The 22,825-nt window shown below is 39.8% G+C and overlaps 4 protein-coding genes across 4 annotated transcripts; 1 reads left to right on the forward strand and 3 right to left on the reverse strand.

Moving 5' to 3' along the window:
- Window positions 1-1,424: 1,424 nt before the first annotated feature.
- On the reverse strand, window positions 1,425-5,951 carry sult3st1 (sulfotransferase family 3, cytosolic sulfotransferase 1). Its single transcript, XM_053490789.1, has 6 exons — window positions 5,771-5,951; window positions 4,256-4,464; window positions 2,725-2,851; window positions 2,413-2,507; window positions 1,806-1,980; window positions 1,425-1,551 (listed from the first exon to the last, which is right to left on the reverse strand). Exons 1-6 carry the CDS (start codon window positions 5,937-5,939, stop codon window positions 1,442-1,444), a joined length of 885 nt encoding a protein of 294 aa, XP_053346764.1. The 5' UTR covers window positions 5,940-5,951; the 3' UTR covers window positions 1,425-1,441.
- Window positions 5,952-6,321: 370 nt separating this feature from the next.
- LOC128517039 (GTPase IMAP family member 8) lies at window positions 6,322-13,588 on the forward strand. Its single transcript, XM_053490786.1, has 3 exons — window positions 6,322-6,523; window positions 11,186-11,918; window positions 13,326-13,588. Exons 1-3 carry the CDS (start codon window positions 6,493-6,495, stop codon window positions 13,417-13,419), a joined length of 858 nt encoding a protein of 285 aa, XP_053346761.1. The 5' UTR covers window positions 6,322-6,492; the 3' UTR covers window positions 13,420-13,588.
- Window positions 13,589-14,491: 903 nt separating this feature from the next.
- On the reverse strand, window positions 14,492-15,977 carry LOC128517043 (apolipoprotein L3-like). Its single transcript, XM_053490790.1, has one exon. It carries the CDS (start codon window positions 15,975-15,977, stop codon window positions 15,057-15,059), a length of 921 nt encoding a protein of 306 aa, XP_053346765.1. The 3' UTR covers window positions 14,492-15,056.
- A 118-nt stretch (window positions 15,978-16,095) lies between these two features.
- On the reverse strand, window positions 16,096-21,177 carry LOC128517030 (apolipoprotein L4-like). Its single transcript, XM_053490771.1, has 5 exons — window positions 20,337-21,177; window positions 18,263-18,850; window positions 18,128-18,163; window positions 17,176-17,274; window positions 16,096-17,018 (listed from the first exon to the last, which is right to left on the reverse strand). Exons 1-5 carry the CDS (start codon window positions 20,351-20,353, stop codon window positions 16,097-16,099), a joined length of 1,662 nt encoding a protein of 553 aa, XP_053346746.1. The 5' UTR covers window positions 20,354-21,177; the 3' UTR covers window position 16,096.
- Window positions 21,178-22,825: the final 1,648 nt, after the last annotated feature.

The raw sequence follows: 22,825 nt of genomic DNA on the forward strand, positions 1-22,825 counted from the left end.
CTCCTAATTAATCGTTATAAAGATCTGTGTTATTTAATCAATTATGGAATTGAATTTATGTTTTGTTGGTTGAATCAATTAACTGGCAGCTTTTGCAGAAAATAACAGTTTTGGGAGAGCAATGCTTTCGCTTCTTTTGAGGTTATGAGTGGTTGGTGCAATAGTGCCACCTACTGGTAAAGAGCGTGAGGCAGAAGATTAGCACAAGAAAACATTGAGACTTTACGTTTAATAAACAAACAACAAAACTTTGTTACTTTGACACCTGATAAGTGTTAGTAGTTGTAAACACTTCAAAACTTGTAACTGCTTTAGATAAATTATTGTCCAAAAAATCGAATCAAACCATCAACCGTCTGCCTGCGATTGGCAGCTCGACAGTGTTGGGAAAACGTATTTGTCCCTTCCTGATTTTTTATATATTTGTCACAATTAAATGATTCAAATCATCAAACTAGTTAACAGGTAGTTAGTTAACATGTTAATATTACACAAAGATGAGCAAGGTAAATACAGTTTTAGCACAAGTGAACTTAAGTTATGCAGCAAGTCAATGATCTGAAACACACTAGCAAGTCCACCTTCAAATGGATAAAAAGTTATAAAACACACAAAAAAAAACCACAGTGATGTTATAGACAAAGTGCCAGTTATCATAAAAGCTTGATTGTAGTTGTTGTCACCAAGGGTGGCACAACCAGTTATTAGGATAAGGGCCGATCCTTTTTCCCACAGGGCCAGGGAGATTTGGCCAGCTTGTTCACTAATTAATTTATAAATTGCATTTTCTATTTACTCTTTTATCTCTCATTTTTTGATAAATCACTCAAGTTTGACAAATATGCTAAATGTCATGGGCAAATACTTTTTCACAGCACTGTACTTGTTATTTTCATGTTTCATTTCTTGTTTTTCTATGACAATAATTCATTATATTTTGAATAGTTTTTTATTTTAATATGTGGCATACAGTATACACTTTATAAACAAAGTTCAGTGATTATACAGAGAGGAGCTGCAGACACGTGTGTATTACAAACGCCAGGGATCAACAGCAGTTCAGTTTTACTCTCTCTCTCTCCGTCTGTCTGAATCTATTCCTTGTTAAAGTTTACACTGAATTATAGTATATGAGGTTTTTATTCTCATTCTGCTTCACTAACTTGGTTCATCATCACTGATTTGTAAACTGGTATCAATTCATTTCCCAAATCCAGCGTCTTCACTGTAACCGACAGTCTCGTGTGAGGTTATTAAGACTGTGTTTATTCTTCCTTCTTTATTCATTTACTCCATATTCTATCAAAAGAAAATAAAAAGTGTCTTTTGTAAAGACTCAGCACAATTGAATGATAGGACTAGATTACTGAGATTCTTAAGCACCATTTCATGCCCTCATGATGGAATAACACTCAAACATAATGATCAGTTCTCAGTCATTTTATTCCCATGTGAATTTTAATGGCAGACTCTTCATCCTCTCCTGATAGATCTGATCAAACATCTCGCTCTGGGCCACAGTGAAGGTGTTCTTCCAGTCTCCAAACATGCCTGGAACATTCCAAACACAGTGTAAGATCTTAAATCAAGATTCATATTTAAAAACAAACCACAGCTTTTAAGTAATGGCACCCAGACCTGAGGTTGCTTTATGATTATAAACATTTAAGTAAAAAAAATATGGAGACTAACTCTGACTCTCAAACAATGTCCTGAATAAGTCTAAAATTTATTTGTAAAATACATCTGAGAACCATATAGAACATTAAATATATATACCATATGAACCTCACGTGACCTCTGACCTTTGCGCATGAACTGGCCTTTCTTCAGCAGATCTTCAGGAAGAAACTCATAGTTTGCCTTTGGGTCCTTCCTCATGTTCCTAAAGGTTGTTTTCTCCACAACACGAGACAGAGCAGCCTCACTCAGGTCTCGACCCAGGAACCTGCTGATCTTCTCCACCGCTGACCTCAGATCCTGTGCACAACACAAGATGAGTCTACATGGTGTTTAGATTTTACTGTACACTCATACAGAACACAAAGGCACCTTCTTTATGTTCAGAGGACAAGAGTGACATTATTACAAAAATGGTATGTTCAGTAAACCCATTTCTAACTAAATGAGAAGATTGGAAAAAAAACACTGAATGTGCTAACATCATGTTAACCCTTACTAATCCACCCTAACCCTAACAAATTAACCCTAGCTGCCTAACCCTAACACTAACTCATTAACCATAACTGTGACTGATTAACCCTACACCTCTCTTTAACCAATATCCTGAACAATTAACTCTAACCCTAAATGTTTAACCCTAGCCCCACTTGGAGAAAAAAAATCTAAGTGTTTTGTTGTTTTGTTAATGTTAATGTTTTAAACTTTAGATGCAGTGTGTTGGTTGGTTACCATGATCATGTCCTCATACGTCAGGAACAGGATGTTGTACTCGTCTTGGTGTGTGTACCAGTCCCGGATATGATCGAACCACGATGATCCAGCAACTGCACAATCAACCAACACACACCAAACCAACAGTAACACCATCACAGGGGTTACAGCACATGTAACTTTATAATTCACTGAACTGAGAGTATTTCTAATGGAGTCCTGATTATCCCGTGTGTTCAGAGGCAGAAAGCACTATAGTGTGGACTATCAGGACTCAGATAGACTAACTAGGGTTTACTCATTAAGAACAGGAGACCTGTTCGTTCTCACCATCTCCAGCCAGGTACTGCTGCAGAAAATCCTCAAAGCTCGTAGGATTCTCCAGCTTGGACAACGCATGGGAGAAGTGGAAATAAGAAACCGCATTGTCCTTTGGGTTCCTCATCACATACACAATCGGACATTTAAACATAAACAAGAACAGACAAGAGTCACTTTCTTACACCACAAATGTGGACATGTTAGGGGTTCTTCAGTGGTGTCCCTGGAACCCAACACCAGCATTTCCACATCAGAAACCTACAGGTGTGTAAGAACCCTTAACTGTCCAAAGGACCAGCTGCAGTACTCCTTTCCTCTTTTTCTTTAAGCTTCTGTTGGGATAAAAAAGATTTAAACATATTTAAATAGATTAACCAACTTAAAGAAAGTTAAAATCACACCTATAAAATACATTTATTTCAAATTTTATTTTACACCTTTAAAAAATGTATTCATTTTTAATTCATTGAAGTACACTGCTGACCCCAAAGTCCTCTACTAATACAAAGTCACAATGTATATTTCTATGCAGAGTTGCATACATGTTTGGTGGAGATCTTGTACAAGGGGATATGAAAAAGTTGCAAGATTCATGTGTCAGAGTTCCAGACCCTTTTGTGTATATCCTTCCTTAGACACCTTAAAACCTGCCAGTAGAATTCGCTATTGACGGTCTGGCCCTTGGGGACAAATTCTCGATGGACAGTCTCTACGGTCGTAAGCTCTTCCGATGTAAAGACTGTTGCTTTGTCTCATGGTTATACCCGTACACCCAAGTTTTGCTGTCAGAACAGCTTCAGTTACACAGCTCCTTATGTACACAGGACCATGTCTTTGGCACACTGACTTATGAAGTTCAGTGCTTCCTGTGACTGTGTGTGCAGCTTTGTGCTGCCATCAACTAGTGCTGAAACTTTTTCACTTCGTATCGACAATGTAAACATCTAACCTGTCTATAAATTCCTCAACAGCATGTCCCAAAGACATTGTCATAGGTTAAGGTCAGTAATGTGTGGTGTCCAGTTAATGTGTGAGAATGATTCCACATGCTCCCAGAACCACTATTTGGTCCTTGCCCTGGAATATGTCCCGTGCCATCAGTGAAGATGAAACCCTCCATAGATGTGATCCTCTGGTGGTTCAGTACATTCAGGTGGTCAGCTGACTTCATTTTATTGCCCCATAACGTTACTGAGTCTAGACCTGAGTAACTGATCAACCCCAGATCATAACACTGTCTCCAGAGGCTTGTACAGTGGACACTATGCATGATGGGAGCATCGCTTCATATCCTTCCCTTCTCACCCTGACACGCCCATCACTCTGGAATAGGCTCAGTCTGGACTCATTAGGTCACATGACCTTTCTCCATCACTCCAAAGTCCAGTCTTGACGAGTCTCAATAACAAGAGGTTTAATTATAGACACACAGCTGTTTAGTCCCTCTCTCTCTCTCTCTCTCTCTTTCTCTCATTTGGTCATCATAATTATAAAAAAAACATATTTAATATAAAGGAGGTAAAAGGATGGAGAACGCTACTTTAGCCTTTTTGTCCTTCAGGCCGGGGGGCATGAGTCGGGGCAGGAGGTGAGATGCGAAGAGGCGGGGAGACCGTCGTGAGGAATAATCAGTGTGACCCTCAGGAAACTCCAGCCATGGCATTTTCTCAAGATTGTTGGGAAATTCTTCATCCTGGTTGCCCTCTGACTCACAGATTAGCGTGATGATGTTCTGAGCCCATATTGTCCCTGTAAAAAACATCCAGCACCTTATGAGTTCACGTTAACCGTGCACTTACACACACAATAATACATTTGAGATCAGCTGTTTGTGAAGCTGGGTTTCTCTGACGGATCGACTCTCACCCAGTGGTGTCAAAAGTATTTACATCCATTACCTGAGTAGAAGTATAGATACCAGGGTTTAAAAAGACTTCTTTACAAGTTGAAGTATCAGCTCAAGCTTTTTACTCCAGTAAAAGTGTAAAAGTACTGGTTTCAAAACTACTTAAAGTATAAAAGTAAAAGTAACGTGAGGGGGAAAAAAGCATTAGGGATAAAAGCTTAGGCTGTGCCACGGGTCTATATACTGCACTAACACCTCAAAACAAAAAGAACAATGTGTTGTTGTGTTTTTGTTGTATTTTTTAAAGGCCATAGTGATTTGGGATTCTGTATATGGCAATTGAAAAAGAATGCATTTTAGTACAATGCAAATACATTAAAGAACCATATATGTGTACTACTGATCATTAACATGTTTCATGGAGAAGAAGATATGAGAACTAGTTGCCTATAATTATTTTAATGGTGCAAAAAGTCAAACTTCAGAGGCTTGTCATCGGTAACCTTTATTGGAATGTAAATGTACATCCAAGCTTAGCTGCAGGAACCCTGTGTGGTTGTCTACAGTAAACATTAGTGCTGTCAAAATGAAGGATTAATCCAAGTGATTCATCCAAAAAAAAAAAAGATTTATATATATATATATATATATATATATATATATATATATATATATATATATATATTTATATATATATGTTCCCTTCCTGGTGCTGTTCCCTTCCTCGCTGGTGCTTGGTTGTGACATTTCACTCGAATCTTGAGTCTCTATCACGGACATCTTCGTCTACTTATCACAACCTTTTCAACCGAAAATGCTATTTTATCAAACGTCCTTGCTGGAGTGTGTGACGTGACGTCATGTGCAGGTGATGATGGATCGCGTACCAACCAATAGGGTGTCGGAATGGTATGTTTATACTTCTCATCCAACCACAATCAAATTCACTCCATCCGGATGGCGCGATTTATCCGGATGTTTTTTTGTTTTTTTGTTTTTTAAATGACAAGCTGAAATAAAATAGGAGTAACGAGGATATTTTTAAAATGTAAGGAGTAGAAAGTACAGATGATTGCGTAAAAATGTAAGGAGTAGAAGTAAAAAATCGTCAAAAAATAATTACTCCAGTAAAGTATAGATACCCAAAATCTCTACCTAAGTAAGGTAATGAAGTATTTGTACTTCGTTACTTGACACCTCTGCTCTCACCTGACTTGGGGTACGTCACCAAGAAAGTGTCGCTGTCTCGTATTTGGAAGCTCTGAAGAGAGTCGATGTATTCTGGTGTCGTCATTCCATTCGCAAAAACTAATCCTTTATATCTGAAAAGGAACTCATTGATTTGTTCCATGATACCTACAGTGGAGCGCCGGTGCATGCAAGCTTCTGCAGTCGGTGCAAATGGACTTTGGAACTCTGATAATACAGAGCTTAAATATTATCTAACACACGTGACGTGGTTCCTGTGTTTCACACTAAAAATTATTAAATTATATGAAATATTTTTTATATGTAATATTTTAAAGGTAAAAGGTTTTTACTGATTTAAAACATATGTAATTGCACCTACATGTTTATTTATTAATATTGGTCAGGATCAATAAAGTATTAATCTATTGATCTATCTGTTACGTGCTAAATGTGTATTGATCTAGCCTTCACACTTTTGCTAGTGTGTGTGTGTACTTTGATTTAAAACAGTAATAAAACAGGTTATAAAAGGAGGTTAATCAAAAACCCTGGCCATGCACACGGGGAGATAATGTCAGCCTCCTGCTGTTCAATTTCCTGTCAGTCACTCCACCCACCTGATCACCCGTAAGAATCACTACAGGTGAGGTTCAGATTATTTTGGAGTTTATTGTGTTGCTTGTTAAACAGAGTTTTAAGTTCCCTAAAAGTTAAAAAGGCGTGAGACGGCACTGAAGGCTATGGGAGAACCACGAGGATCACATGATCACGGTCAGTTTAAAGATTTTATTGTATTTACACCCCAGCACTGCTCAGCTCTCGAGTCAGAAGGTGCTGATTAGTTTTCTGTGACAGCAGCTCTGAAAGTGACACAGCTTGAATTTAAATCATAGTTTTATATACGTTACTGTTATATATATATACACACACACACACGACACACACGAGCTGGAGCGACGCTCGGCGGCGGCTGAGGAGCTGGAGCGACGCTCGGCGGCGGCTGAGGAGCTGGAGCGACGCTCGGCGGCGGCTGAGGAGCTGGAGCGACGCTCGCTGTGCTGGGCGGCGGCGGCGGAGCTGGAGTGGCGTGCGCTGAGCAAGCAGCGGGCCGTCCTCGAAGCGCAGCTGAGGAGCCGGAGCGTCGTTCGCTGCATCCGTCGGCGGCTGAGGAGCTGGAGCGACGTCCTCAAAGCCGGGAAGCGGAGGAAGAAGCGCGACGTCCTCAAAGCCGGGAGGCGGAGGAAGAAGCGTGCCGTCCTCAAAGCCGGGAGGCGGAGGAAGAAGCGTGCCGTCCTCAAAGCCGGGCTGAGGAGCTGGAGCGACGTGCGCTACACAGGGCGGCTGTGGAGTGGGAGCGACGTCCCCCATGTCGGGCAGAGGCGGCGGAGGTGGGGGAAACGCGTCCTCGTCGCTGTGCAGCAGCGGCGCGTTTTCCTCCACGTCGAGCAGAGGCGGCGGAGGAAACGCCTCTGTGTTGCCGTGCAGCGGCGGCGCGTAGTCCTCCACGTCAGCCACCGGCGGCGGCGGAAGAGGGAGCATGTTTTCCAGACTAGTGAGAGGGAGAACCTCCGGGACTACAGCCTGGCTCTCCCGAACCAGGACGAGCAGCTTTTGGAGCTGCATCACCTGCTCCCGCAGGTCACCGATGCGCTGTCTGTTTTGCTGCGCCAAAAACCTGTAGACATCTCCCGTTTCTCCTTTGCCACTGTCCTGCCAGACCGCCACGGCCTGAAACTCCCCGTCAAAGCATGGGAACCTGTTTCCTCTCGCCGCGTCACCTCCGCGTCACCTCTGCAGCCTTCCCAGCTTTGCCGCGCCTCTGTCTCTCGCTGCTCCTCGCTGTCTCCCAGCCAGTCCGCCGGTTCGGCGAGCTTGCAGCCCTCCCAGCTCTGCAACAGCTCCCTCTCTCCTTGCTCCTCGCTGTCCTGTATCCATTCCGCCAGCTCGGACGAGATGGTAATAGCGCCCCCCCAAAAAACATCTGGGGGAGCGACCTCCGCTATGCCACTTTTACGGTCTAGCTTTCTTTTAGGATTCCTCAATCGGTGTATGTGCGGTTGTGGCATATTTGCAGGAGGCGAGCTGGCGTTTCAAGAATGGCTTTTATTAACACAAAACACATGAATAAACACCGACATAAATCATATATATAACAACAAAAGCTAGACGCCTGACTGAGCTTCAGTCAGGCTCTTTATAATAAACTTAATTAGTTTACCTCGGTTCAGGTGAATCCTTATGTCACCTGACCGAGGTGCAGTCTGGGACATGAAGTCCAACTAAAACAAAACAACATAAAACAAACCCAGGCGCTTTGGCGCCCTCTAGGGGTTAACCGTTACAATCTGTTTACTGTAGGTAAAGACCAAGTGGGCAGGTTCTTTTTCCCAGGTAACCATGAATCGCCTTCAGGTAACCAATCAGCGCTATCATACAGACCTGTCAGTCATTTTTCTAAATTACGATTGTATTATAATCGATTATTATAATTCAGACAAATTTAGCAATGTTTTGACCCATTTATCTGCCCCTATATCATGTAAACTATTAGTAATAATTACACTAAACCTGCAAAATTCCAGGATAGCATTATTTTATACAATGTTTGATTTGAAACCATTTATATATAAATATATATATATATATATATATATATAGAGAGAGAGAGAGAGAGAGAGAGAGAGAGAGTAATATACTCACATCCAACACTATGATGTGTGTAATGAATGTTTTATTTATAGTAAACTTTGTAAATTAGTGTTTTAATACAAATTCTAAACAAAGTGCGTCTGGCCATGTGCACAATTTCAATGCTAATGAGATGGTCAGATTAAAATAAATAAATATTAAATAAAATAAAATTACAAAACAAATCGAAAATACAAAGCATTCAAAAATAAATCATACTCACAATTGAGCTGTCAGTCAGGAGGGCCTGGAGACAACCAGCATAGGGTAAAGATGTACAAACACCAAAAAAAAAAAACCCTCATCTCTCAAAAAGGAACTGGTGTTCTAAAATTCGTGCTACTCATCAGTCTCTCCCACCCTCTCTGACCACGCATACACATCCCAAATGTATGTCACGTATCACTACCTTAAACACCCTATAGCCTATACAGTACACCCATGCTACTATTTCCAGCACCTTGTGGGATTATCTTCATTATTGAATTTATACAGTATATATATATATATATATATATATATATATATATATATATATACAGTATAAAGTGGCTTGCAAAAGTATTCGCCCCCTTGACCTTTTCCACATTTTGTCACATTACAGCCACAAACATTAATCAATTTTATTGGAATTGAACGTGAAAGACCAATACAAAGTGGTGTACACGTGAGAAGTATTTTTACAAATAAATAACTGCAAAGTGGGGTGTGTGTAATTATTCAGCCCCCTTTGGTCTGAGTGCAGTCAGTTGCCCATAGACGTTGCCTGATGAGTGTTAATGACTAAACCGAGTGCACCTGTGTGTAATCTAATGTCAGTACAAATACAGCTGCTCTGTGACGGCCTCAGGGGTTGTCTAAGAGAATATTGGGAGCAACAACACCATGAATGCCAAAGAACACACCAGACAGGTCAGGGATAAAGTAATTGTAAATTTAAAGCAGGCTTAGACTACAAAAAGATTTCCAAAGCCTTGAACAACCTACGGAGCAGTGTTTAAGCGATCAATCAGAAATGGAAGGAGTATGGCACAACTGTAAACCTACCAAGACAAGGCCGTCCACCTAAACTCACAGGCTGAACAAGGAGAGCGCTGATCAGAAATGCAGCCAAGAGGCCCATGGTGACTCTGGACGAGCTGCAGAGATCTACAGCTCAGGTGGGGAAATCTGTCCATAGGACAACTATTAGTCGTGCACTGCACAAAGTTGGCCTTTATGGATAAGTGGCAAGGAGAAAGCCATTGTTAACAGAAAACCATATGAAGTCCCGTTTGCAGTTTGCCACAAGCCATGTGGGGGACACAGCAAACATGTGGAAGAAGGTGCTCTGGTCAGATGAGACCAAAATGCAAAACGCTATGTGTGGCGGAAAACTAACACTGCACAACACTCTGAACACACCATCCCCACTGTCAAACATGGTGGTGGCAGCATCATGCTCTGGGGGTGCTTCTCTTCAGCGGGGACACAGGGAAGCTGGTCAGAGTTGATGGGAAGATGGATGGAGCCAAATACAGGGCAATCTGGGAATAAAACCTCTTGGAGTCTGCAGAAGACTTGAGACTGGGGCGGAGGTTCACCTTCCAGCAGGACAAGGACCCTAAACATAAAGCCAAGGCAACAATGGAATGGTTTAAAACAAAACATATCCATGTGTTAGAATGGCCCAGTCAAAGTCCAGATCTAAATCCAATCGAGAATCTGTGGCAAGATCTGAAAACTGCTGTTCACAAACGCTGTTCATCTAATCTGACTGAGTTGGAGCTGTTTTGCAAAGAAGAATGGGCAAGGATTTCAGTCTCTAGATGTGCAAAGCTGGTGGAGACAGACCCTAAAAGACTGGCAGCTGGAATTGCAGCAAAAGGTGGTTCTACAAAGTATTGACTCAGGGGCTGAATAATTACGCACAACATAAAAAATGTTTAGAATCATGTATGATTTTCGTTCCACTTCTTAAGTGTACACCACTTTGTATTGGTCTTTCACGTGGAATTCCAATGAAATTAATTCATGCTTTTGTCTGTAATGTGACAAAATGTGGAAAAGTTCAAGGGGGCCGAATACTTTTGCAAGCCACTATATATATATATATATATATATATATATATATATATATATATATATATATATATTTGTGTTCTATTGAACAATTTATTTTATTTGCATGGTTTTTATTTGCATTGCAAATTTGCTACCATTGGTAAATCAATAGAGATTATATGCTGATAATGTTAAAAACATCACTTTGTGCTACCAGTACTGTATGTCAGGAACTGGTACTGCTAATAACCAGTCACTTGCAACCATGCAAATTATACTGTATGTAGGAAATATTGGGATAGTAGTCCAGACTGACGTAACTATAAATTTAAATCGACACAGCACTACTTCGTTCCTGTCCTGCAGTGGGGTGGAGCTTAGGTCACAGCATAATGAGTGACACCACAACAGATTATGTTCGGATTAAAAAATCTATGCACTTTTGTGTCTTTGTCAAGTTAAAAAAAAACAGGTTTTTCATAAAAAAAAATTTAGTATCACTTAAAGAAAATACTTTGACCTGTGTTTAATTATAAATGTAATAACCTTGTATATTCCATTAAGTCTATATGTCACATGATTTTGCATAAATGTGTTTCTACTGAATGTTCCATCACCAGTTAAACATCAGCCAAAACATCAGAAAAAATAACATGAAGTTTTTCCAAACTATGGTTGTGGTTCTTTTTTTACTTGAGGCAGGTGTCCATTCTCAGTCCCTGCCTCCTCTCCAGACCTTAAACCTGGTCCTGATTGGTCAGAAGGAGTCTGGAAAGAGTGCAGCAGGAAACGCCATCCTGGGCACCATGGCCTTCGACCAGGTCGGGGTGAAGACCAGGAAAAGCATGCGTCGAGAAGGTGTGGTGAAGGGAAGGTGTATAGTGGTGGTGGACACACCAGGCTGGGACTGGTTTAACACAATCGGCTCCTCAGCTTCCCCATCTGCTGTGAAGAAAGAGATGATCTCAGGTATGACCCTGTGCCACCCAGGTGCTCACGCTCTATTGCTGGTGGTTCCTTTGTCGTTCTCCTTCACTGCAAGGGACCGCCATGTGGTGGAGGAACATGTAAATCTGTTTGGGCCACGAGCCTGGAGACACACACTGGTCCTGTTCACTGTAATGGACATCAAGCGCCTCCGTGACTCCACCCTGCAGGATGAGGTGGAGTTGAATAGCGAGCTACAAAAGCTGGTGGAGAAGTGTGGTGGGTGGTACCATGCACTCCACGGGAGACCAAGGAATGGAGAGGACCAGGTCGGTGAACTTCTGTCTAAGATCCAGGAGATGGTGTTTGCTGATGGAGAATCGATGCTCCTCAGTGACCAAGTGCTCAAGTGGAACAGAGAAAAGGAGGAGAGCAGAGATGAAGAGAAGCTACAAATATCTCAGATGAAGGGGAGGACGGGAGACTCTCACAAGGAAACAAATAGTGAGTAGAAAGGATTTTTGATACAAACCACAAAACAATTACACAATCTATCATTTTATTTTTAACCTCTTTTAAGGCAATTAGCAAAAACTATGTCCAAATGTTAGAATTAGAGATGAAGGAAATAAAGTCTATTAAGTTACATTTTTCTATCATGTGGCAACTCGTGTATAGCCGCACTCACTCCAAAATACATTTTTAAATAAATTTTTGATTCACTGACACACATCGGCAGACAAAACATCTTCCTGTGCTGTAGGAGAAAATAATTTGCCACGTTGTTTAGAATTGTAACGGAATATAGAAAAAAAATTATAAAATTGAAATATCTATAAAATAATCAGAATTGGCACAAAAAAAAAACAAAATAATTGACGCCAAAGTGATTGAAATTCTTTGAAATTAAAGGTAATTGCTGCTTAAATAACAGGTTAGTTAATTAAAAGAGTGGAACCAGGGCTGTGTTCCATTCTGAAGTGTACTTTACAAGGTGCTCCCTCCTCTCAGTTAAGTGTACAGGGTGTGTCCGTTAGGGCGCTCTGATGTGGAAATTAAATACTGAACATTTATTAAAACAAAAACTGATACTAATATAAAACATATACTACTGAAATGTGTATAACTCAATTATTTGGTTAATTTACAAGATATACAAAGTTATCTTGTAATATAGATACAATACTAATCTATGTAATAGGCTACTACAGATTCCTTAATTAAATTAAAAATTAAACTACTGTGTTCTATTAATAAGATGTCGTCATCGATAATAATGATAATTATCACGGAATGAGTGATGTTGTAGGTGAGGCATAAACGCAGAGCTAAAGAAGTTTTAATAATAAAGAAAGAAAACATAAACAAACATACTTAACATGACAACTAACCATACAGGGGTCTATACAGTATAAACTAACTAAAACTATGAACTGAACTAGACTGGCATGAAACTAGAATAACAAACTGATCACAAGCTAATCACCATTTCACAAGTTTAAATCAACAGATGCAAGACAAAGTAAACAGAACTTAAACAGGCTATATATCATCAAACTATTACCTGACTGAGGTGCATTCTGGGAAATGAAGTTTAACTTAACAAAAACACAAGAGTCTCTGGGCGCAGGGCGCCCTCTAGGGGTTACCCCTACCTCATTTCTGGAATTTTTTCCAGTTCTTTTTGGCAGGTTTGCTCCAGTTACTTCAGATTTTGTCGACCATAATTTTGTAAAAATGACAATGACAAGAAGAAGAGTTCCTGAGAAATAAAGTGCTCCCAGCACTGTTCCCAGAAGCTGTTGTGTGGTGAACCTTCACTCTTCTCTCAGCCACTGAACCCTGAATCACAAACACTTTTTTAGTACATACAGTACAAGAGCATTAGAGGAGCTGCATCTTGCATAATCTGAAGTGACTCTGTTTCATCTGCAGGTACAGAACCTCAGGAGCCATCAGTGGCAGTGCAAGACAAGACATGTTTTAATCAGCTCTGTAAGACTCAGTAGAAGGAACAGGAGAAGACGGAGTTGTGCAGCAGTTGTTTATTCTTTCTGTTCTATATAAACATATACATTTTTTATATAATCACTTAGCATTGTTCATAAAGTAAATATATTGCAGTTTTTAAACATATAATGGATAATTTGCACAGAAATAAAAGATGTAAAAAGTCTTCATTTTTTTTATTACATCATTTCAGGATTTTTAAATCATTAATCAACATCAGCATGATAAATATTTCAATATCAATGTTCATTCAATTATTCTGAATTCCAGTTTTACATGTTTAATAAAATGAAATCTGAACATGACAACTAAAGCCGTCAACCACAGAAAACCTGCTGATTCGATTAGATTTTTGGCCATTTGTGCACCTACTTACAGCTAAGTTTTGAAGTATTAACATCTACTAAAAATGATCAGGGGTCGGTTCTTCGTCTGTCGCTAACTCAGTTAGCTGGATTTGATTGGTTTGGATTAGTCCTGATCTTGGATTGTTTCGTTCTTCGATGCGCTTCTCACATTTTTTGTCATAGCAACATATCCATAAGCTTAAACCTGCTCGGGAGCAGCTTTATTTCATGTAAACAGGATTTAGACTGCGCGCCGGGTTATGATTAGTTGAAATGGCGAGGTCACATCTGATTTTTAAAGAGCACGACTGATGGGGACTGACTCACTTGGGAAAAGTATCTTGCATATATATCAAATATTATATTAGAACATAAATTCATAGGTTTATTATTATTAAATATGATATTACTATTATAATAAACCCTGGGCATGAGACAGCCGTCAAAATCAATAATACAAATTCTTGTATAATGTTTATACAAGGGCATTTCAGCGCATAACACGTGTTACAAAAAAAGTTGAGCCGCTCTTTTTTCATTTCGTCAACCAATCAAAGGGGTTGTGATCAGTGTTTTTACTGTCGATGCATATCGCCTTTTAAACCAACGCACAGCGCGCAATAATCCTAGACAACTCAACCCAGCTCTACTAATCATTAACAACAGGTGAGCTCGAAGAACCGACTTAGCCGGATCGTAATTAGCACAATGATCTCATCTTCATCTCGGCTGTGTCAAGCGACGTATGAAGAACGGACCCCTGGTGTCAAAGTAATATTTTTGTTGTTTGTTGAAATGTCATGTCTCTATCCTTTGTTCCTGATAATCTTCTGCTTCACACTCTTGTCCAGAAGGTGGCGGTATTGCACCAACCACTCATAACCTCAAATGAAGGAACAGCATTGCTGTCCCAAAACTCTGTTATTCACGAAAGATGAAAGTGTTTTTTATTTTCTGCAGAATCTGTGGTATATTTTCAAAACATATAGTCAATTTAAATTCTTTAACATTTGTAGGTGAAGTAAATAATTTTCATAATGGAAACCGATTCTAAATCAAAAACTGTCCCATCAAGTCAATTAATTGATTCAACCAACAAAGCATCAATTAAATTTCCTAATTGATTAAATAACAGATATTAACAATGTTAATAAACAAATGAGAAACATGACCCAAAGATGTGGTGTATATGTAGTGACATCACAAACTCAGCTCCACCCCAGAATTAAATCAGGTGTCTAAGAGGAGTTAAACATTGTATCCATTCTGTTCATAAGTTCAGGTTGATGTTAAGGACAGAAGGGCTGCTCCAGAATTTCCCGATTTTTGTAAAACCCTGAGATGCCTTCAAACAGACAGTTATGGATCTTCTCCCACGCCTCCACCTCTGAGCGCCACAGACCTGACCTGGAGCGAATGAGTTGAGCCAATTCATTTTTGCTCCCTTTAGATAGACTGATACTGTCCTTGCAGATAAACAGTACATCCAGGCCAATAAAGAGGGCATTTAAGCCGATAAGCCCAGCCCTGGCTGACTGGGAAAGGGCCACAGGAGCTCCTTTAGCCAGTTGCCCAATGTCAGGAAGATCTGCAGCAAGTTGGGGAATGTTCCGGACTGCTTTGGCTTCCTGAAGTCCTACATTAACTGCAGCTGCAACCATTTCCTCAGCCCCAAGAGGCGTTATACCCAAAGCCCCATCCTCAAGAGCATCAATACCATTCCCAAACAGTTTCCCAGATTCAAGGCCTTTAGTTGCCCCATCAGCCCCTGGTAAAAGACACTCCCTTTTGGCCACATCTTCCAGACAATCCAGGATCTTCTGCACATCTTCCATAAAACTGATGAAGATGTCGTTGGCGTTTTTGCCATGACGATTGTTGACTGCCATTTCCGTGATGCCTGTGACGATGCCGTTAACCCCGCTGGTGACTCCCAGACCAACACCTGTGAGTGTGAGGGCCAGAGATACACCTGCAGTGACGGGAGCGAGAGCTAATCCTACAATAGACAAAACACCTCCTGCAATACCGACTGAACTTCCCGCCACGGTGGAGATGTTGGAGCCCTTCTTCATCTTGTCCAGCTGAACTGCAGCTTCCTCTAAATCAGACAGAAACTGAAACATCCTGCACTGGCACTCATCGAATATAAAGATAAAGTCTTGTGCCTTCACATCAAATAGGAAATTCACCCTGAATGATTCGTCCATCCTGTGAAAAAAAGTATTTTAAGCATGGATGGAAACTTCTCCACTTTAAATATGAATTATTAAACTTATATTATATATTAATATACACTTATAAACAATATTTAAAATGATGGTTGATGTTAAGGACAGAAGGGCTGCTCCAGAATTTCCCGATTTTTGTAAAACCCTGAGATGCCTTCAAACAGACAGTTATGGATCTTCTCCCACGCCTCCACCTCTGAGCGCCACAGACCTGACCTGGAGCGAATGAGTTGAGCCAATTCATTTTTGCTCCCTTTAGATAGACTGATACTGTCCTTGCAGATAAACAGTACATCCAGGCCAATAAAGAGGGCATTTAAGCCGATGAGCCCAGCCCTGGCTGACTGGGAAAGGGCCACAGGAGCTCCTTTAGCCAGTTGCCCAATGTCAGGAAGATCTGCAGCAAGTTGGGGAATGTTCCGGACTGCTTTGGCTTCCTGAAGTCCTACATTAACTGCAGCTGCAACCATTTCCTCAGCCCCAAGAGGCATTATACCCAAAGCCCCATCCTCAAGAGCATCAATACCATTCCCAAACAGTTTCCCAGCTTCAAGGCCTTTAGTTGCCCCATCAGCCCCTGGTAAAAGACACTCCCTTTTGGCCACATCTTCCAGACAATCCAGGATCTTCTGCACATCTTCCATAAAACTGATGAAGATGTTGTTAGCGTTTTTGCCATGACGATTGTTGACTGCCATTTCCGTGATGCCTGTGACGATGCCGTTAACCCCGCTGGTGACTCCGAGACCAACACCTGTGAGTGTGAGGGCCAGAGATACACCTGCAGTGACGGGAGCGAGAGCCAAACCTACAATAGACAAAACACCTCCTGCAATACCGACTGAACTTCCAGCCACGGTGGAGATGTTGGAGCCCTTCTTCATCTTGTCCAGCTGAACTGCAGCTTCCTCTAAATCAGACAGAAACTGAAACATCCTGCACTGGCACTCACTGAATATAAAGATAAAGTCTTGTGCCTTCACATCAAATAGGAAATTCACCCTGAATGATTCGTCCATCCTGTGAAAAAAAGTATTTTAAGCATGGATGGAAACTTCTCCACTTCAAATATGAATTATTAAACTTATATTATATATTAATATACACGTTTATATATATATATATATATATTAAACAATATTTTAAATGATTAGACAGACAGACAGAATACATTTACCTAATTTTGATGAGCTGGACTAATTGGTCATACAGTTTCTGCACAGACTCCTCACTCATGTTCAAATTAAACTTTAGTGAAGATTTTCCAGTTTTCCATCTGTAACATAATAAAGGTTTTAAAATGTAAAACACCTACAGCAACAGTAAACATGATTTCCCTGAGTAGAAGATGTCTCTGTGTAAACAGTTATTGGCTGCTCTTGTAGGATATAAATCATTTTACCAAATGCCTTATCGTGTCTTCCTGTATTTCATATTTCAGCAAAACTGTTTAAAACTGCACTGAGAACATTTTGGCACTTTGTCACCCAAACGTGTGTGTTTCTGAAAACAGACAAACTACAGACCAACATCAGACCAGTTTAAGATCATAGAAAAGGTTGGAACTCAGCAGTCGGGATTACATTTGGCAAGAAATCACACTTCATATTTTTCGTCAGGATATACTGTAATTCTCATTACAGTCCTGAAAAGGCGCTGGTTAAAGCAGTAAATGCCCTACTGTGCTGTAATCAGGTCTCCTTTCTCGTGTTGCTTAATGTCAGTGGTGCAGCTTTTTATACATAAGATTATGTTTCTGACTTCAGACTACAGTTTGTGGATGTAAATGAGGATTCCTGTGAGCATATAATAAATATAAAATCTGGGTAAAGCCTTCTGCCTTTTCTGCATATGTTTCCTCTGTGTAAAGTTATTCATAAATACGGTGTTTCATCTACAGTAGATTCTTTAATAGAACCAGGTGGTTTCTTTACATTACTTCTATCTTCTCCAAACTACATTACGCTGGCTCCAGGTAAAACTTTGCACTGTTAGTGACTGGCCCCTAAAACAATGAATGTTCTAGAATAACAAACATGTGGGATCTTTATACAAACTGCCTCAGCTGTAGAATACACTTGGAACTAGAGACCGTCTCAATATTAACACACAGACTGGGTGATACGTACTCACGAACACCTCCACTACATGAAATGCTCCTGGATCTGCAAAGAGAAAAAAGAATTGTCAAAATTATTTGGTCAAACAAAATAAAAAAATATTTTAAATTCTGTTACACTTTGTTAGAGAAAGGACACAAATACTTTTTCTCCATCTTTTCGCAGATCTGCTGAGTGACACGGATGTATTTGTCCAGCTGGAAGGCCAGGACTTCAATGTTGTAGAGATTTGGTAGGAAAAACGCTCCTGCATCTCTCTTGAAGTGGACGAGGGGTGGAGACGCCATTCTGGCTGCAGAGATCACTGAACGTACAGACATGGAACTCACTCCCTTTGGCATGAAGCTCTCACCCATGAAGACGAACAGTGAGGTGACGGCTAGCTTCTCCACTGCATCCAGGAAGTTATGGAGTTTCTCCAGGCCTTCTAAAGTGTTCTTTAGAACTTCTCCTAGCTCCTTCTCCAGCTCCTGCTTTCTGGAATCGGCTGTAACCTGGCTCAGGCCGTTCCACATGTACTCGCCCAGAGCCTTGGCCTTGTTCTCTGCCTTCTGAACATGATCAAACTTCAGAGTGATTTGATCAGCTCGGTCTTTGATGTCCCTCATCGTATCGAGCTCGGTCTCTCTCTGTAAAGTCCATTTTGATTCTCCATCACAGAACTCCTTCACGGTTTCAGTGTATTTGAGAGTGTGTAAGATGTACTCGCCCAGCTGCTCCTCCAGTTTCTCTCTGTGATAAAAACATCACTGAATCAGTACAGATTCCCAAAGCTGATCTACAGAAAGAGCTTAAAATATTTTTTTAAATGGTCCCTTAGTCCAGGACCAAGCAGTGGGGTGATCGCTCCTCTGCAGTGGCCAGTTCTAAACTCTGGAAGACCATTCAACCTGAGTCATGTAATATTACTGACCTGCCTCTGTTTAAAGCCAACTTAAAACTTATTTATTTGGAATGGCTTTTGGTATTTATTTATTTGAGGTGTTTTGTTTTCATATTTTATTATTATTTGATTGGCATTTTTAAGTCATTTTAATTTAATGCTGTGCACTTTGGTTCAATTCGGGTTGCTGTAAGGTGCTATATAAATAAATGTTGATTAAGCGATAGATTGATTGACTGTTTACAAAAAAGAAACTTATGATCATTATGGAATGAAAATAAACACACAACATGTGGATATTTATGCTTTTTCAAGACTAAAGTCAGAGATTGGTCTGTGTGGATTTTAAAAACAGATTGAAACTTGCATAAACAATAATTTATAAAAGTTTCTGTAAGGAATAGTATGAGTAGCTCATCACACCACCATATCACTCAGTAATTAACTACAACAACAACACACATGGTGTTTATTACTTATATGTTTAATATTATCTTCAAAGTCCATTGCCAGTGTGGCTCACACAGAACTAGGAGGTGTTTAACCACGTGACACATACACCAATACCACAAATCAGAACAAAACAGGTGAAAGGGGTATTACTGAAATACTGATATTTGAATAATTAAAAAAAACTATTAAAATAAGTTTCAATAATAAACTGAGGTTTTGCAACATCTATGGTATAAAAGCAATTACAATTAATCAAGATAACAACATGGAGCCTGAAAGCAGACTGAGTATAACCGCACCTCATCCTGTAATCTCTATTATGCACACAAACGCCCCGCCTCATCCTGCTCTGATATACTTTGATATGCGTAAAAACCTGATCTTTTTAATCTGTTCTGTGGTTCTACATTATACACAGCACTTATGGTAAAATAAAAACATCTATTATTTCAATTGCTCACAGAGTTCACAGAAGATCTTTACAAACAATCAGACCAAGAGACGTACATTTAACAAAAGTATTAACACCTTCACATTTAGGCTCTTGGCACAAACCTAACCCAGAGTGACAAACAAAAGTGCTGTAAAGTTTTCATCACTGAATAGATACAATAGGTCAATAGACTTAAAAGTATTAGCACCTTTAAGACTGAGTAAGTGGAAATATAAAAAGTTGACTATAAAGCAAGATCCGTGTGGTCTGTACATTAGAACTAATGTCCTGGTGATGGTGTGAACATGTGCAGAACAGAGATGATCATTACAGTAACAGCTGTTCAGTGTTTATCTATAAATATTCGTTATTATCTGACCTCCATGGGAAGAATATAAACACCTAAGTACTAGAATTAAAGACTTACTACTGTAATTTAAAGCCCAGACCTGTTTGTAGCCTCCATGTGAACAGAGGTGTAACTTCTCCCAGGTCACTGCTTCCTCTCCAACAGGTTTCTTAACACCTGCTCATGTTCGTCCACGTCTCTGGGTTTTACAAACTGGTTTTGTTTTTTTTCCAAGACTGATCTCGTCATACAGTAACTCTGCGTTCGAGTCCCAGGAGGGGCTGGACAGGAACAGGAGACGCCTTGGAGCTGCTCCTGTGTTTATCTCAGAAAAACTCAATCACTGCTTAAATCACACTCCATCACTCTTACTGATAAAACTATTAAAGATATAAGATGGAGAGGAATAACAATGTCTCCACAACACACTCGACCTCACAGCTCTTAAACTAAAACTCATTCACTTTCGGTTCTTTACGAGTCAATCTTTACTGAGAGTCAGGTTAATCGATTCACGATTCAATAGAATCACTTCCAGATCAAGCTCTGGTTTTGATATTTAGATATCGATATAAGTAAACAATTAATAAATAAACATTTATATGACTCTTATAACCCGACCAATCTCTGCTCCTGCAGTCTGTGGAGTGTTTACAGATCCTGCTCTGAGTGAATCACTTGAACCGAAACATGAACCGGTTCCCTAAAACTGATTTGTTCAGAAGAGTCAGTCTAGTGACTCGTAAGTTTCGCTTTCTGTGTCGGACTTGAGATCACACCACACACTCCGTGTCTCTGATTCTACAGAATTAAAGCTAGCAGTGTGTCTGTCTGTGCAGAGTTAAACCCCAGAGGACTGGATCTGTTAGAGATCTGCTCTAGTTCCGGGTTTAGATTCCTTCACAGCGCGCGCGGACCGGAAGTCACTCAGGTTCCCCGAGGAGTCGAACAGGGATCCGATCAGGGAGTCGACTCCCAGCGACTGAACACTGATACAAACAGAACTGTTTTATATGAAAGACTTTCAATGATTATAAACATAAATATACAGAGAATAGTGAGAAATACACACCACAACATTTACAGAGCTTAAGAATATTTTATTGTGATTGTGTGATTAACAATGTGTAATGGGTTCTGTGCAGAATATCTTCTTATGAAGCACTGGGATTGTCTAGTAAATGATCAGAAAAATAACATTATATATATATATATATATATATATATATATATATATATATATATATATATATATATAAACACTTCAAAACAATTTCTAAGACTAATTAAAGGCACTCTGTAAATTCATCTGGTCGTAGAAATAGAGACTCAGACTGGAGTAAAGGCCAGCATGTGGCTGTGTGGATGTGTTCAGACATGCAGCACCGTGTTTGGTGAGTTTAAGACCTGACTCTGTTTCAGATAAACACCACGGGGCGAGTCCTCTCCCAGCAGAACAGTGAAATGTCTTGTTAATGCCCCAGTACTGCTGAGAGAGTCACAAACCCAACCTCAACCAACAATTACACACCGCAGGGTCAAATCAGACACTCAGCTGTTCAGCTTAAATACTGCATTAATAAAAACTACAAGCTTACACTGAGATCCTCTAGAATAATAACAATAATAATAATAATAATAATAATAATAGCTCTAACTGTCCTTTTAACTCCACTGTTCCATGTGTTTAAGTCTAAACCCCATGTCATCATCCTAAAACAGAGCTCTCACTGTCTAAAATCCTGGACTCAGTCTGAATAACTGGAGCAAACAATGGATTTCATATAAAATGAGACACATAGACTCAGATGCTGGAGAACATGAAGAATGTTCTAGAGTCAACATTTCATTTCTAAAAAAAAAAAAATAAACAAATTATTTTCTGTACAGTAATTTAAACTGACAAGGAAACAAAGGACCTAAAGAAAATAATTAATAAATATGTTTCACTAAGTGCTTTTTTTCTCATATTAACTCAGTACACTAGAGGAAAATGTTTTTTATTATAAAACGCACATCACAGTTTATTATGTCTGCAGTGTGTAAGAAAAAATGAAGAGGACGTCAAGGATCTTTACGAAGATGAAGTTTATTACAGCGTAACAGTAACAAAATAAATGCAGACTCTGGATTCAGCAAAGTCAAACTGAATACTGAGCTACTTCTGACTGAACCTTTACACCATTTTACACAAATCTTCCTGCTTTTCATGTTCATGAGACCTGAAAGTCACATGTCCTTTTGATCATAGTATGGTCCTTAATGGCCCACTGCCGCTCCCACGCTATACAATAAGTGATAAAATTATGACATTTACTTGTGAGGGAGTTCCGGGAGAAACGCTTCTGTGATAATGAAATCATATGGTGAATAGGCATGCCTTACTACACGTTTAGGAGTGACGTGTTTGACGGGGTAGACTATAATTTCTTACAAGTGTTACCTGCCTCAATTTTTACAAAAATTAAAGATAATTACGATGACACAGAAACGAAGAGCTTTGCATTTACTAAAATCCCCAAAATGCTGTGATTAGACACAGCACAGGTTTTTCATCATTGTTTTATTTAAAGTCACAGAAAAAAATGG

Source organism: Clarias gariepinus, unplaced genomic scaffold (genome assembly GCF_024256425.1).
Source record: "Clarias gariepinus isolate MV-2021 ecotype Netherlands unplaced genomic scaffold, CGAR_prim_01v2 scaffold_32, whole genome shotgun sequence".
In the NCBI taxonomy this organism is placed as follows: Eukaryota; Metazoa; Chordata; class Actinopteri; order Siluriformes; family Clariidae; genus Clarias; species Clarias gariepinus.

What these genes read in the sequence shown, in the direction of transcription:
- sult3st1 (XM_053490789.1), bottom strand. Translation starts at nt 5,939, where the DNA reads ATGCACCGGCGCTCCACTGTAGGTATCATGGAACAAATCAATGAGTTC. An exon ending in TGAAGGACAAAAAGGCTAAA is followed by an intron (nt 2,852 to 4,255) that starts GTAGCGTTCTCC and finishes TTTAAATGTCCG; the next exon opens with ATTGTGTATGTGATGAGGAA. An exon ending in GCAGTACCTGGCTGGAGATG is followed by an intron (nt 2,508 to 2,724) that starts GTGAGAACGAAC and finishes TTGATTGTGCAG; the next exon opens with TTGCTGGATCATCGTGGTTC.
- LOC128517039 (XM_053490786.1), top strand. Translation starts at nt 6,493, where the DNA reads ATGGGAGAACCACGAGGATCACATGATCACG. An exon ending in ACGAGGATCACATGATCACG is followed by an intron (nt 6,524 to 11,185) that starts GTCAGTTTAAAG and finishes TACTTGAGGCAG; the next exon opens with GTGTCCATTCTCAGTCCCTG. An exon ending in CACAAGGAAACAAATAGTGA is followed by an intron (nt 11,919 to 13,325) that starts GTAGAAAGGATT and finishes CATAATCTGAAG; the next exon opens with TGACTCTGTTTCATCTGCAG.
- LOC128517043 (XM_053490790.1), bottom strand. Translation starts at nt 15,977, where the DNA reads ATGGACGAATCATTCAGGGTGAATTTCCTATTTGATGTGAAGGCACAA.
- LOC128517030 (XM_053490771.1), bottom strand. An exon ending in TGCGAAAAGATGGAGAAAAA is followed by an intron (nt 18,164 to 18,262) that starts GTATTTGTGTCC and finishes TTCTCTTTGCAG; the next exon opens with ATCCAGGAGCATTTCATGTA. An exon ending in TGTAGTGGAGGTGTTCGTGA is followed by an intron (nt 17,275 to 18,127) that starts GTACGTATCACC and finishes ATTATGTTACAG; the next exon opens with ATGGAAAACTGGAAAATCTT.